Source organism: Rana temporaria, chromosome 4 (genome assembly GCF_905171775.1).
Source record: "Rana temporaria chromosome 4, aRanTem1.1, whole genome shotgun sequence".
Classification (NCBI taxonomy): domain Eukaryota; kingdom Metazoa; phylum Chordata; class Amphibia; order Anura; family Ranidae; genus Rana; species Rana temporaria.
This window is the reverse complement of record NC_053492.1, coordinates 243,270,538-243,284,072: the sequence shown is the minus strand read 5'-3', so window position 1 is coordinate 243,284,072 and position 13,535 is coordinate 243,270,538. Positions and strand designations below refer to the sequence as shown.

General features: G+C 43.9%; 1 protein-coding gene across 1 annotated transcript in view; it reads left to right on the top strand.

Moving 5' to 3' along the window:
- Nucleotides 1–13,535, top strand: part of LOC120937110 (gamma-aminobutyric acid receptor subunit rho-1-like) — a 104,359-nt gene that overhangs the window by 71,839 nt on the left and 18,985 nt on the right. Inside the window, exon 4 of the mRNA XM_040350090.1 lies at nucleotides 12,354–12,421. Within this exon, the coding sequence (XP_040206024.1) occupies nucleotides 12,354–12,421 (68 nt within the window). The remainder of the gene's footprint in view (nucleotides 1–12,353; nucleotides 12,422–13,535) is intronic.

Genomic DNA, 13,535 nt, shown 5'->3' with positions numbered 1-13,535 from the left:
CTCAATACCATCGAGCCACTCTGGGGAGATCTTAAACGTGCAGTTCATCAAGGCAGTCCAAGAATTTATAGGAACTGGAGGCTTTTTGCCAAGAGGAATGGGCAGCTTTACCATCTGAGAAGATAAAGAGCCTCATCCACAAATACCACAAAAGACTTCAAGCTGTTATTGATGTTAAAGGGGGCAATACACGGTATTAAGAACTGGGGTGTGTACATTTTTGGTCAGGGCCAATTGGGTATTTTCTGTTTTGAATATAATTTAAAAAGCGTAAAAACAGTTGATTGATAGTAAATGGCTTCAGCCAAACACTAACCATGAGTGAAAGAAAAGTTTTTATGTTATCATTTGTATTCTCTGAAAAATGGCCAAGAAGAAATCATAAATTCTGTCAGGGTATGTCAACTTATGAGCACAACTGTATATAATATATGAGTTTCACTTTTTGAATTGAATTACTGAAATAAATTATCTTTTTTTTTTTAATGATATTCCAATTTTTTTACAGACCACTTAGACCAGGGATCCTCAAACTGCAGCCCTCCAGCTGTTGCGGAACTACAAATCCCATGAGGCATTGCAAAACTCCGACATTCACAGACATGACTAGGCATGATGGGAATTGTAGTTCCTGAACACCTGGAGGGCCGTAGTTTGAAGACCCATGACTAAGGCCCCATACACACGGGAGAATTTATCCGCGAATACGGTCCAGCGGACCGTTTCCACGGATAAATCCTCTCAAAGATATCCGCTGATTTCGATGGGATGGAGTGTACACACCATCCCATTGAAATCCGCGCGGAAATCCTCTGGCGATGACGTGTCGCGCCGTCGCCGCGATTATGACGCGGCGACGGGCGCGACGCTGTCATATAAGGAATTCCACGCATGCGTCAAATCATTACGACGCGTGCGGGGAATCCCTTTGGACGGATGGATCCGGTAAGTCTGTACAGACGAGCGGATCCATCCGTTGGAATGGATTCCAGCAGATGGATATGTTGTGCAGCACAACAAATATTCGATCTGCTGGAATCCATTCCAGAGGAGATTTCTCCGCGGAAAGAGATCCGCTGGCGTGTACACACCATAGAATCTATCCGCAGAAACCCATTTGCTGGGATTTATCTGCGGATGGATTCTATCGTGTGTATGGGGCCTTAGACCTACAGGTAAGCCTAGATTAAGGCTTACCTGTAGGTGCAAGAAATATCTCCTTAACCTACACGGTTAAAGTGGAGGTTCCATCAAAAAAACTATTTTGCTTTAAACTGTAGCTTACGACTAAAAAAGAAAAAAAAAATTTTTTTTTTACTCATCTGGAAATGCCTGTTGCTATGCGGTCCCACGAAATCTGCCTTTGAAAGCACCTAGGATTCTGACATCATCTCCCTCTAATGCTCCTGGGAAATGTGTGTCATCATTTCCCAGGATGCAGTGCACTGTCCAATTATCACTCCCCATTCAAGACTTCCAGGAAGTAAATGCCTGTAGGCTTCACAATGCCCACAAGCAAAATGACAATGGTGTAGATATAGTTTTATAAACTATCTTTTTTGAATATCTATGTGGATCCGCGGCGGATTGTAAAATAGTAAGTGACCAGATTTATATTATAAAAACGCAGGATGAAAGGACATACATTTAAAAAAAATGCTAATTGTGGTTGGAACTCCGCTTTAAGGAGATATTTGCAAGAAAGATATTTGCAAGAAAGACGGCACCGATGTCTATGGCGCATGCGCGCCGCAGACAACGGCATAGACGCAGTGCGCGTGCCGTTTTTGAATGGGACCGTTCCGTCCCTGACGGCGCATGCGTGGGAGTGACATCATGGCGGCTCTGGCCAGTTACATCACCGGAGCCGCGATACAAGGAAGTGAGATGGCGGCGGTGGAGGAGAGGAACGAGGGCCGCGGCAGGGGCTTTGATCTCAGGTAAGTAATTCATAATGAGCTAGTATGCCATGCATACTTGCTCATTTTACCTTTTTCTTGCAGGGTGTATTTTTTTTTGTTTTTGTTTTGGTGGGTTTACTTCCTCTTTAAGGTGAGCCACTGAGTCACTCCTTCTATGTCCAAGTCCAACATGTGGAGATTGTTTTAATAGTGAGCTTTCAATCATCCACCAATTAAGATATAAAAAAAACAAGGATACAATCTCTAATATACATTTTGCATATTGGAGATTGTATCTATGTTTTTGATATATATACATATATATATATATATATATATATATATATATATATATATATATAGATAGATAGATAGATAGATAGATAGATAGATAGATAGATAGATAGATATACACAATTTTTTTTATAGATAACAAGATAAGAATATAGATACATACATACATACATACATACATACATACATACATATAAAGCTCCTGCAGACTCTCTATGTGCTTAAATTATCAATACACTGATAATGAACTGTAGGAGCCCCTGTCTGCTATGTGAAGAAGCTGCACTGAGTAACTAATGCCTCGCTTCCACTGAGCGGATCGGTTCGGTACTGTTCGGTACGCTCTTTTGGGTGTTTCCATTATGAAAGCGTGCCATAAAACCGAACCGTACCGCACCATTCTGGGTCCTGCTTCAGATGTGGGGCCATAGAAAATGGAACGGTTCGGTTAGGGCGGAGCTACAATACATTCCACTGATTGGTGGACACGCTAGGCATTTTTTCTAAACCTTGTATGGCCCCTGACGGTCCAAACTGTACCAACCCGAACCGTCCTTCTCAGTGGAAACGAGGCATAAAGGGACCATATACACCAATGGCCAGATTCAAGTAGGGCGCCGCATCTTTAAGGCGGCGTAGCGTATCGTATTTACGCTACGCCGCCTTAAGTCAGAGAGGCAAGTACTGTATTCACAAAGTACTTGCCTCCTAACTTACGGCGGCGTACCGTAAATGTGGCCGGCGTAAGTGCGCCTAATTCAAATGAGGATGGGGGGGCGTGTTTTATGTAAATTACTCGTGACCCGATGTGATTGACGTTTTTTTTACGAATGGCGCATGCGCCGTCCGTGTACATATCCCAGTGTGCATTGCTCCAAAGTACACCGCAAGGACGTATTGGTTTCGACGTGATTGTAAATTACGTCCAGCCCTATTCACGGACGACTTACGTAAACGACGTAAAATTTTCAAATTTCGACGCAGGGAACAATGGCCATACTTAACATTGACTAGGCCAGCTATTTGATGGAATAACTTTACGCTGGAAAACGCCTAACGTAAACGGCGTATCTTTACTGCGACGGGCGCACGTACGTTCATGAATCGGCGTATCTAGGGATTTACATATTCTACGCCGAACTCAACGGAAGCGCCACCTAGCAGCCAGCCTAAATATTGCACCCTAAGATATGACGGCACAGGCTGTCGTATCTTAGCTAGGTTTAAGTGTATCTCAGTTTGAGAATACACTTAAACTTACGACGGCGCAGATTCAGAGTTACGTTGGCGTATCTACTGATACGCCGGCGTAAATCTTTCTGAATCCAGCTACAATAGTTTATATTTGCAGTCTCCTGCACCTCACTGCCTCAAAGGCATTCCAAATATAACAACTTAATAAATATATTCTTTTCTTGTAACATTTGGGATTAGAAATTGTAATTCATCTTCCTTTCTCAGCAGCCAGATGGTAAAATAATTCCAGGCTGGGGTTTTTTGGGCAAGCAAGATGTAGAGAGCTGTGTAATCCATGCACATCAATAGAACAAGAACTTGCATCTTCATAAGAAACACATCTTGTAAATACAATGGGGGTTATCCTCAAAAGAGATACTCCGACTTAACTGCTGTTCAGTCTGTGTGTAACTTTGGAAACGATCCTCAAAAGGCTTTTTCCAAAGTTACACAGAAGATCCGGCATGTGTAATTGAATTACACTGCCTAATTTTAGGATGCAGTACCGCATCCGCCGCTGGGGGCATTTCGAGTCGAAATGCCGTTGCTAGTATGCAAATTAGCACTTAAGGCGATCCACAAAGCTTTCTAGCTTCCTTTTTGCGCCGTAAGTGTTATTTTGCAAGTGTAAAATTAGGGCTCGTTTTACAAAGTGTAAAGTTAGTAACACCTTGTAAAGGCCCATTCCAGCGACGGCATTTGGTCTGCTTTCCCGAGGGAGAACTCCACGTCAATTTGTAAAAAACAAAACCGGCATGGGTTCCCCCCCAGGAGCATACCAGGCCCTTAGGTCTGTTATGGGTTGTAAGGAGACCCCCCCACGCCGAAAAATTGACGTAGGGGGTCCCCCTACAATCCATACCAGACCCGTATCCAAAGCACGCTACCCGGCCGGCCAGGAAGGGAGTGGGGACGAGCGAGCGCCCCCCCCCCCCTCCTGAGCCGTGCCAGGCCGCGTGCCCTCAACATGGGGGGGTTGGGTGCTCTGGGGCAGGGGGGCGCACTGCGGGCCCCCCCACCCCAGAGCACCCTGTCCCCATGTTGATGAGGACAGGACCTCTTCCCGACAACCCTTGCCATTGGTTGTCGGGGTATGCGGGCGGAGGCTTATCGGAATCTGGGAGTCCCCTTTAATAAGGGGGCCCCCAGATACCGGCCCCCCACCCTAAGTGAATGGATATGGGGTACATCGTACCCCTATCCATTCACCTGGAGGCAAAAAGTAAAATGTAGTAAACACACAACACAAGGCTTTTTAAAATAGTTTATTATTCTGCTCCGGAGGCCCCCCCTGTCTTCGTTATTAGCTCAATTACCAGGGGGGGCTTCTTCTTCCACTCTCCGGGGGTCTTCTCCGCTCTCCGGGGGTCTTCTCCGCTCTCCGGGGGGGCTTCTCCGGACTCCGGGGGGCTTCTTCCATCTTCTCCCCTCTTCCGCTCTTGACTCGGCGAACCCCGGTTCTTCTGCAGCTCTCCGGTGCCTTCTTCTTCAGCGCTGGCTGCCTGCTATGTTTGTGTGTTAGCTCGATTTCAAACAGGCAGCCGGCGCGGTCTTCTGTGGCTTCATCTTCTCTTCTGGTCTTCTGTTCTTCCGATGTTGCCTCGTCGCCTGTTGTCGCTGTAATGATGGAAGCGCGCCTTGCATCACATTTATATAGGCATCACCATCCCATCATGCTCCGGCAGGTACCCACGTGGTGGGTGCCTACCCACGTGCACCCACCACGTGGGTACCTACCGGAGCATGATGGGACGGTGATGCCTATATAAATGTGATGCAAGGCGCGCTTCCATCATTACAGCGACAACAGGCGACGAGGCAACATCGGAAGAACAGAAGACCAGAAGAGAAGATGACGCCACAGAAGACCGCGCCGGCTGCCTGTTTGAAATCGAGCTAACACACAAACATAGCAGGCAGCCAGCGCTGAAGAAGAAGGCACCGGAGAGCTGCAGAAGAACCGGGGTTCGCCGAGTCAAGAGCGGAAGAGGGGAGAAGATGGAAGAAGCCCCCCGGAGTCCGGAGAAGCCCCCCCGGAGAGCGGAGAAGACCCCCGGAGAGCGGAGAAGACCCCCGGAGAGCGGAGAAGACCCCCGGAGAGTGGAAGAAGAAGCCCCCCCTGGTAATTGAGCTAATAACGAAGACAGGGGGGGCCTCCGGAGCAGAATAATAAACTATTTTAAAAAGCCTTGTGTTGTGTGTTTACTACATTTTACTTTTTGCCTCCAGGTGAATGGATAGGGGTACGATGTACCCCATATCCATTCACTTAGGGTGGGGGGCCGGTATCTGGGGGCCCCCTTATTAAAGGGGACTCCCAGATTCCGATAAGCCTCCGCCCGCAGACCCCGACAACCAATGGCAAGGGTTGTCGGGAAGAGGTCCTGTCCTCATCAACATGGGGACAGGGTGCTCTGGGGTGGGGGGGCCCGCAGTGCGCCCCCCTGCCCCAGAGCACCCAACCCCCCCATGTTGAGGGCACGCGGCCTGGCACGGCTCTGGAGGGGGGGGGGGCGCTCGCTCGTCCCCACTCCCTTCCTGGCCGGCCGGGTAGCGTGCTTTGGATACGGGTCTGGTATGGATTGTAGGGGGACCCCCTACGTCAATTTTTCGGCGTGGGGGGGTCTCCTTACAACCCATGCCAGACCTAAGGGCCTGGTATGCTCCTGGGGGGGAACCCATGCCGGTTTTTTCTTTGAAAATGGGCATGGAGTTCTCCCTCAGGAATGCATGCCGCTGTCATTTTTTTTATCCCCGACGCAACTTTAAGCCGTCGCGATCCTCAAAACTCGGCGTAACGTAACTTCGCGCATGCGCAGTACGGCCGGCGCGCATGCGCAGTACGGCCGGCGCGGGAGCGCGCCTCATTTAAATGGGACTCGCCCCATTTGAATAGGAACGCCTTGCGCCGGCGGAATTTTAGTTACACAGCCTGAAATTTCTAGATAAGTGCTTTGTGGATCAGGCACTTAGGTAGAAACTTTAAGGCAGTGTAACTTAAATTGGATTTTTTAAGTTACGTCAGGTTTTTGTGGATCTGGCCCAATATATCTAAATAACTATGCAGCTAATACGCAATAAAGACAATAAAAATACGGCAGTCTTAAACTGTAATCATATAGAAAAAAATAAGATACTATTTCAAAATCACTGATACAGTATCTAATCAACAATTTTACATAGATTATTTGAAAAACAATAAACATTTGCAACTTCTCAGTACACCCACTCAAAATAAAGGCAGACTCTCTGGGTGTACCTCATATGACGTTGCGCCTTCTTAAGCCACTAGGGGGTGCACGCGCCCGCCGCGTCACTGGGGACCCGAAGCGCGTGCCCGGCAGCCGCGATGGCCGCCGGGCACCTGCGATTGCCCAGTAACTGAGCAGGACCGTGGATCTGTGTGTGTAAACACACAGATCTATGTCCTGTCAGGGACAGGAGACCGATGGTGTATCCCTTGTACATAGGGACAACCATCGGTCACCTTCCCAAGTCTGTCCCCTCCCCCACAGTAAGAATTACTCCCTTAGGTAAAACATTAACCCCTTGATCGCCCCCCTAGTGATTTTTTTTAAAATAAATATGTAGAGGAATACGCATCAGCCTAAACTGAGAAAAAAAATTGTTTAAAAAAAATGGATATTTATTACAGCAAAAAGTAAAAAATATTGTGTTTTTTTTCAAACTTGTCCCTCTTCTTTTGTTTATAGCGCAAGAAATAAAAACCGCAGAGGTGATCAAATACTACCAAAAGAAAGCTCTATTTGTGGGGAAAAAATAAAAATGTCATTTGGGTACAGTGTTGCATGACCGCGCAATTGTCATTCAAAGTGCGACAGCGATGAAAGCTGAATGGATTGGGCAGGAAGGGGGTGCAAGTGCCCTGTAGGCAAGTGGTTAAAGCATCTTCAAAGTCTCCATAGATGTCTATGGCAAAGCTCATTTGAAGCACCTGCAGCTTTTGAGAGGCTTTAATTCAGCTTTAGCTTTGCTTTGTTTTGAAGAAATTGCAGGTATGAAATATCCACACTCACACACACAGGGCATCTGCCAAGCTTCAACAAAGCTTCAAAAGAGCATCACTGAAGTATCACTAATGCTTCACTGAAACATCACCAAAGCTTCATCGAAGGACCACATCATAAAATCATGTTGAAGCAGTAGGTCTTTTAATGAGTGTTGAAGTAAGTGTAAATGAGCCCTTAGCAATACAATTCCCCTGGAAATAAATCTGCAAAAAATGTTCCCTTTTATTTCTCCAACACACATGTTAAAAATTTGCATTTTAGGCCTGTAAATTACATAAAACCCACATAATATATTTTCTGAAGAGAACCTATAGAATAAAATGATGACAGTTACAAATTTTTATGCTGCATGATATTTGCGTAACTGGTATATATATATATATATATATATATATATATATATATATATATATATATATATATATATATATATATATATATATATATATATATATATATATATATACTGTAGCTAATGAGTTTAGATTTAACCATATGTAATTACTCTACAATTATTCCTCTCACTCCAAGGTGTTCAGGAATACCAAACATGCATTATGCAATTGTCATTTATGTACATGTCAAATGGCTGTATATAGGGTATGCATGTTTATGTGCATTGGAATGGATGATTTAATTGGTTATATGGCATCTATTTTATTCATATTTTTTATTTGTATTACTTTTATTAAATTTTATTTCACTTTTCATAATCACAAGGGGGCTGATGAGCTTCTATGTGATAGCATAGTGTGTAGATAATAGGTCCTCTTTATGTCGACATCAGGGGACTATCAGACCCTTGCAGTGCTTTCAAACAGTACTTGATTTGCATAAAGTCCAGGCCACCAGAGGCCATAATCAGAAAAGAGCAATTCTTGGTTCATGAAAAAGATGGGGATTAAAGGGTGAAAGTTTGCAGATTTACCCCCATTTAGCCATCCCGAATTTCTGAAAAACAATCCTGATTGCTACTCAGGCCAGCAATTCAGTGCTAAAATGGTTCCCCCCAAGTACGCTCAGTGTGCACTTCTTTTACACTGAGAAACAGCTGGAGAAATGCTTTTGTTAATCCTGAGAGTTTAGTGCGCCGTCGTAAGTCCTAATCTGGCCCGGCGTATCTATGCGACTGATTCTTAGAATCAGTTACGCATAGATATCCCTTAGATCTGACAGGCGTAAGGCTCTTACGCTGTCAGATCTTAGATGCAATATTTTTTCCCGCCGCTAGGTGTCGCCGACGTTGTTTTCCCCGTCGTCTATGCAAATTAGCTATTTACGCGAGATTCCTGAGCGTACGCGCGGTCGACGCAGTGAATTTACGACGTTTCCGTAGCATTTGCGGCGCGTAAAGTTGCCCCTGCTATATGAGGGGCAACCAATGTTAAGTATGGCCGTCGTTTCCGCGTCGAAATTTAAAAATGTACGTCGTTTGCGTAAGTCGTCCGTGAATGGCGCTGGACGCCATTTACGTTAACGTTGAAACCAATGACGTCCTTGCGACGTCATTTAGCGCAATGCACGTCGGGAAATTTTAGGGACGGCGCATGCACAGTACAATCGGCGCGGGAACGCGCCTAATTTAAATGATCCACAATCCCTACCTGGATCATTTGAATTAGGCGGCCTTGCGCCGGAGAATTTACGCTACGCCACCGCAACTTTACAGGCAAGTGCTTTGTGAATCAAGCACTTTCCCGTAAAACTTACGGCCGAGTAACGTAAACGAAATACGTTACACCGCCAGAGTTTTACTCCATTCTACGAGAATCTGGCCCTTTATTGCAAAGTAAATGGATAGACAGCAGTTAGCTGTGGAAAATTTGCAGTTCTGGCACCTTTTTATATAATAAAAACCTGCGCTTATAGACTTTTGAGATCTGCCTCTGCTAACCTTCTTCTATAATTGCTATTTTGAAAAATATTAGTAAGCCCTGGCAGTGCTGGCACCAACCAAAAAGTTGCCTAGCTACTTTGCTAGTGGTTTCAGAGTCTCTGGTCTGCAAAAAGTAGGCAGAGCAAGGAAGGCCTTACACAACATGCGGCATCAATGACTATGATATTGAATCAGGAAGCTCAGATTGACAGTGAGGTGGTTAGAATTTCAAGAAGTAATAATGGCAGCCTCCATGTTTCTTTAACCTTAAACCCCTTTTATGCTGACAGCTGCATGGAACTAAACCTGTCTGTGCTAACTAGTGCCAGATATTGCAGATAATTTTTTTAACATTGTTCCTAATTTATTGAACATTCTAACAGCAATCTGCAAGCTGGGAATAAAATATTGTAAGTGTAATGTACACACTCTGCATGCCACTGTTTTTTTGTGGTACCATCTGTGGGAAAGGAAAGATTTAGCAGCAGTGTTACTACTTCCCGTCAGCCTGGCAGGTCCATTCAGTTGTCAGCTGGTGATAAAAAAAATAAAAAAAAACAACAATAATGTAATTGGCTAGTAATTGGCCCCTGCCCCCCAAACTTCTTATTAGTTTATTTTTGGGTTTGGTATAGATTTAAAGCAATGTGAGTGATGAGAAAATTTTCCACAGTCTGTGATGATTTGGGGAGCCATGTCATCTGCTGGTGTTGGTCCAATGTGTTTTATGAAATCCAAAGCCAGCAAACTCACCTGACCTAAACCCTATAGAAAATCTGTTGGGTATTGTCAAGAGGAAGATGAGACCCAACCCAACAATGCAGAAAAGCTGAAGGCCGCTATAAAAGCAACCTGGGCTTCCATAACACAACAGCAGTGCCACAGGCTGATCGCTTCCATGTCACGCAGCATTGATGCAGTAATTCATGCAAAACGAGCCCCGACCAAGTATTGAGGGCATCCTATACCGTACATGGACATAATTTTCAGTAAGCCAACATTTCTGTATTAAAAATCCTTTTTTTTATTGGTCTTATGTAATATTCAAATCTTCTGAGATACTGACTTGTGGGTTTTCACTAGCTGTAAGCCATAATCATCAAAATTACAAGAAAGAAATGCTTGAAATATTCAGTGTCTTGTTTGCTCTTTTAAATTTATTTCCCAACTTATTGCCCTTATTTAATCTGCTCCTAAAACAAACACATCTCTCCTCCGTGTTCTTTGTTTCTAAGATTTTATCCCCATTTATATCTTCTAGCAAGGTTCGTAGTTTAGGGAAGTTGGCGCTTTTGAAATTCAGTGTCTTTGTGTTCCCCTTGTGTTCCCTATTTGTGTGATTTATACTGAAGCCAAATGACCTGTGATCGCTGTTTCCTAAATTGCCCCATATTTCCACATCCGTGATCAGGTCTGTATTGTTGGTAATCAGTAGATCTAGTAAAGCCTTGTTTCTAGTTGGTGCACTTTCAGGTGCTTTTACTAAGGGATGTGCTGGATTGTATTCCCTGCTTTGCAGGGAATACAATCCAGCACATCCCTGCTGACAGGACGGAGCTCTGCATTGTTTACATACTCAGAGCTCCGTCCAGTGGGTACCAGCGGTCATCCATTGGCAGGCACCCGCTGATCGGCTTCTGCTGTGATTAAATTACAGCAGAAGTGGAGCGTGTGTGCACCCCCTTCCCGGAAGTGCAGAATCACACATGTATCATGTATCATGTATACGTGATTCTGCACAGAACGGTTTTGTGTTTAAAATCCAGTCTCCTACAAAAAAAACACATGAAGCATGAAAATGTAAAAAAAAACGTGTAAAAATGCGCTACAAAAACACACAAAAAATAATGATTATGCAGCAGCACTAATGTAAACCTAGGCTTATGCCTGGTACACATTATGAGGTTTTTTTTGTTCAACCCAGAGGGCTTTAACCAGGATATGTTACTGCTGTTTGTGCCTTCCTTTCCCTATGTCATCCCATCAAAAACAAAAAAAAAATCAATTGTGCTGAGGCACCGAATATTGCCTATGATTAAACATCAGCCTTAACTGTAGCTTCTGTCACAAATACTTGTTCAGGTTATTTGTTTTAATGGAAATTAAAAGCATAAAATAATTTACATTAAGGCCTAATTACCCTGGAGGGAGAAACCATGCTACTAGAATCACAAAAAAAAAAAAATATATCAAATAGTGGTGTTGCGCTTCCTCATGAAATAACATATAAACCTAGATCTATGAATGCAGAGAGAATAAATTATATAAAATTATATAAATAAATATATAAAGTGCTGCTGTGCTGCAAACAAGTGGCTACGGGTGCAATGATATACAGTGCAATTCAAAAATTGATAATAATTAGAATAAAAACAATGCGTGTAAAATTAGAAACAAATGGAAATGAAGTCCATTGTGAGTGTAGCAAAAGGTGCTAAAGTGCTGGCGAATCTCAGAAGGGGAAAATCAATTCCTCTGGATCCAGGGTGCAGAGTGTAGTGTTGCTGGTGCTCTGTAACAGTAACAGGTGGCACTATGACTTCTGTGAGAGGTGGCCCCTTAGTGTAAGTAACACTCATGGGTGTACTACCTTCTTACCTTACTGCTGTAAGGTAAGCAGCATTGAAAGATATGGTGGAATGCTAGGTCATTCGAAGTGGGGGAGGGGATTCCTTCCTTCTCCAGCGTTTCCAGTAATGTGTGGATGCGGGATGGGGGGCCACTCGGGGGCTCGAGTATGGATGGAGAAATAAGAGAATACAGAGCCTCTTGGTGTAGTAGGTTTGGCGTTTTAAAATTCACAATTTATTTAGATAAAAAAGGTACTCCCATTTCAAATGATGTAAAGTGCATTGCATAAAAACTAGCAGCGAGCTCGGGACCTTGTTGCGTCACTTCCGGTGTCCGTATGCCTGCGTCCTACACGTTACATCACTCTCACTTGACTTGAATGTATTTGCGTAATTGTTTTATTCATTTTATTCTAAGAATCTTTGCTCAAATATTCTTTTCCAGGTGCAGCAATCCCAGTTGGTGTCGATGTACAAGTTGAAAGCCTTGACAGTATATCTGAAGTAGATATGGTACGTAAAACCAAATGATGCTGAAAAATCAACAGTTGTCCAGTTTACACCTTACACAACATGCTAACCAACATTCATGGTGATTGATTTTTCTAACTACCCACAGGCATCAGAGGGTGGTTAGATGTATGGGCACAATGGGATCACTGAAAGAACTTTCTCCTGAAGATCTTTCCATAAACAGACAAGTTTGGATTGCCCAAATGTACATGTTTATTGGAATGGGAAAGGGAGGAAGTATAGAAAGGAACGCATACCAATCACTGGATTATCTCAGGTAAAGCAATTGCATTTAGTCAAAAACCAAATCAGAGTCCTGAAATGGATCAACCAATGAGTTAGAGGAAAATTCAAAACTAGTCTTAAGGCTCGTACACACGGTCACACATCCAACAAACTTTCCCTTGGATTTTTTTCCTAATTGATTTGTCCTGTCACACCCATAGCATACACACACTCAGACTTTTCTGCAAACTTTTCTAAAAATTACCCAACATCACATGTTTTTTCTGCTCTTTTCTGCTCTTTATCACCACCCTTTGGTTAACTTCTGCTATTGTTGGTTGATTTTAACATTGGTTCTGAGCATGCGTATTTGCACTTTGTACAAAAGTTGGTTGGCTTGCTGTACACACGGTCAGACAAGGCACCATCAGACTTTTGTTGCCAAAAAGTTGGTCCGTTCGCAGACCCAACTTTTTGTTGGATGAAACCCGAAAAAGTTGGTCCGATGGAGCGTACACACAGTCAGACAAATTAGAAAACTTGCAGATTTTGAAGTTGGTTGGCAAAAAGTGTGACCGTGTGTATGGGGCTTTAGAAAGTATTATTTTACAGAAAGAGTAGTAAAAATATAAAAAAAATAAAATGGAGTATACTTGATGGACCACTTGGTAGCGTGGATGACGTCCTCATCCTCCTCATCCTCCTCATCCTCTCTCACCCAGGCTCAGGGTACTTTGTCTGGCAAAGCAGCTGCCAACGCGACCTCGTCCCTCTGCTTAATGGCATCAGTCACTCCATCCCTGGCCCCACCATGTCCTCCTGAGGAATCCCCAAACTGTTTGACCACAGTGTTGGGTACATGCTGCAAGAGGATGCGCAGCGTTTTGAA